Here is a 2577-nt window from a genome sequence, read left to right on the forward strand (position 1 = left end):
TGGACATTATTAAAAGCTACCTGTTACATAATTTATGGCATAGTCTGAAAACAATTGTCTTGGTTAGAGATTTTGGGAGTCTATCAAACAGGGTCTTATGATGTGTCTTGTCTGAATTTAGTTTTTACTTTCTAGTTAAAGGAGTTTATTCATGTTTCTTGAAATTCATCACTTGCTACACCTGTTCCCTGCCTGTGGTACTGCAGTTTCTCTGCTGCTGTAACATTTACGTTTAGTCTCAGCAAACTCAAAGTGTCACTTCAAAGTATATGACCAGTTCTTTTAGCACTTTATGTCATTGGAAACAGAAACCAAGTGTCTGGAAAAGCCCCTCAAAGACAGAAATAAAGATATATGTGCCAGTATTTTACTTGTCTTTTAAAAAAGAATTCAGAAGCTTACAATTTACTTGTAAAGGCTCTTTGCTATATTGGGGAGCAGGAAGAGCTGTTTTGGGTAGATGTAATCAACTTTTCTCTTCACTCTATGAGTTTCTTTGTGGCACTGCACACACTTAACTCATTTATACATTTTCCACAAATGTATTTTGGTCTGTATGTTTTTGTTACATTTATATGTCTATGAAGTAATTAGGGCCTGTCTTATTTTGCTGTGCCATCTTGCTTATACGGTTTGTATAATTTTATAGCTTAGATTTGTAAAGTATATCCATCTGAGTCTAGTAAGTGAAGTAATTTGTTATTTCTATTTTTTTCAGTTGTGTGTTCTCATTTTGCCCAAGATCTTTGGCCAGAGCAGGGCATAAAAGATTCTTTCCAAAAAGTAATACTGAGAAGCTATGGAAAATATGGACATGACAATTTGCAATTAAGAAAAGGCTGTGAAAATGTGGATGAGTGTAAGATGCACAAAGGAGGTTATGATGAACTTAAGCAATGTTTGACAACTACCCCAAGCAAAATATTTCAATGTGATAAATATGTAAAAGTCTTTCATAAATTTTCAAGTTCAAATAGCCATAAGATAAGACATACTGGAAATAATTCTTTCAAATGTAAAGAATGTGGCAAATCATTTTGCATGTTTTCACACCTAACTAAACATGAAAGAAATCATACTAGAGTGAATTGTTACAAATGTGAAGAATGTGGCAAAGCCTTTAATGTGCCCTCAAAGCTTAATAATCATAAGAGAATTCATACTGGAGAGAAACCCCACAAATGTGAAGAATGTGGCAAAACATTTAATGTGTTCTCAAGCCTTAATAACCATAAGAGAATTCATACTGGAGAGAAACCCTACAAATGTAAAGAATGTGGCAAAGCCTTTAACGTGTTCTCAAGCCTTAATATTCATAAGAGAATTCATACTGGAGAGAAGCCCTACAAATGTGAAGAATGTGGCAAAGCCTTTAACCAGCCCTCACACCTTGCTACACATAAGAGAATTCATACTGGAGAGAAACTCTACAAATGTGAAGAATGTGGCAAAGCCTTCAGCCAGTCCTCACACATTACTACACATAAGAGAATTCACACTGGGGAGAAACCCTACAAGTGTGAAGAATGTGGCAAAGCTTTTAAAGTATCTGTACACCTTACTACACATAAGAGAATTCATACTGGAGAGAAACCCTACAAATGTGAAGAATGTGGCAAAGCCTTTAACCAATCCTCAGCCCTTACTACACATAAGATAATTCATACTGGAGAAAAACCTTACAAATGTAAACAATGTGGTAAAGGTTTTAGCCAATCCTCAACGCTTACTAAACATAAGATAATTCATACTAAAGAGAAACCCTACAAATGTGAAGAATGTGGCAAAGCTTTTAACCAATATTCAACCCTTAATAAACATAACATAATTCATGCTAGAGAGAAACCCTACAAGTGTGAAGAATGTGGCAAAGCCTTTAACAAGTCCTCAATTCTTAACAGACATAAGATAATTCATACTAAAGAGAAATCACAAACCTTAAAGATGTGACAATGCTTTTTACGAAATCTCAAACTTTTTTAAACAGAAATGCTGGTGGCCGGGCGTGGTGGCTTATGCCTGTAATCCCAGCACTTTGGGAGGCTGAGGCGGGCAGATCACCTGAGGTCAGGAGTTCAAGACCAACCTGACTAACATGGTGAAACTCCATCTCTACTAAAAATACAAAAAAAATTAGCTGGGTGTAGCGGTGGGTGCCTGTAATCCCAGCTACTTGGGAGGCTGAGGCAGGAGAATTGCTTGAACCCAGGAGGTGGAGGTTGCAGTGTGCTGAGATCACACCATTGCACTCCAGCCTGGGCAACTGGACGAGACTCTGTCTCAAAAAAAAAAAAAAAAGAAAGTGCTGGTGAGAACTTGTAGAAATGTGAAGAATATGACAAAACCTTTAAATGGTTGTCTCACTTGATTGTAGGTAAGATACTTTATACTGGAGGAAGCCCGTATAAGTGTGAAGAATGTGGCAAAACTTTTGACTAATGCTCACACCTGAGTGCCCAGGAACTAATTTATATTTTAGACAAATTGTACAAATATAAAGAACGTGATGAAGCCATTAATAACTGCTCATATTTTAACATCAGAGAGCTAATACAAGCATTAAAGGTGCAATTACTG

General features: G+C 36.5%; 1 protein-coding gene across 1 annotated transcript; it reads left to right on the forward strand.

The window, feature by feature from the left end:
- Positions 1-692: 692 nt before the first annotated feature.
- LOC116465589 (zinc finger protein 723) lies at positions 693-2135 on the forward strand (the record flags this gene model as incomplete). Its single annotated transcript, XM_032148601.3, has 1 exon — positions 693-2135. A coding segment is annotated over one exon (1258 nt), but the record flags the coding sequence as incomplete, so codon positions are not given.
- Positions 2136-2577: the final 442 nt, after the last annotated feature.

Source organism: Hylobates moloch, unplaced genomic scaffold, assembly GCF_009828535.3.
Source record: "Hylobates moloch isolate HMO894 unplaced genomic scaffold, HMol_V3 SCAFFOLD_6632, whole genome shotgun sequence".
Lineage (NCBI taxonomy): Eukaryota > Metazoa > Chordata > Mammalia > Primates > Hylobatidae > Hylobates > Hylobates moloch.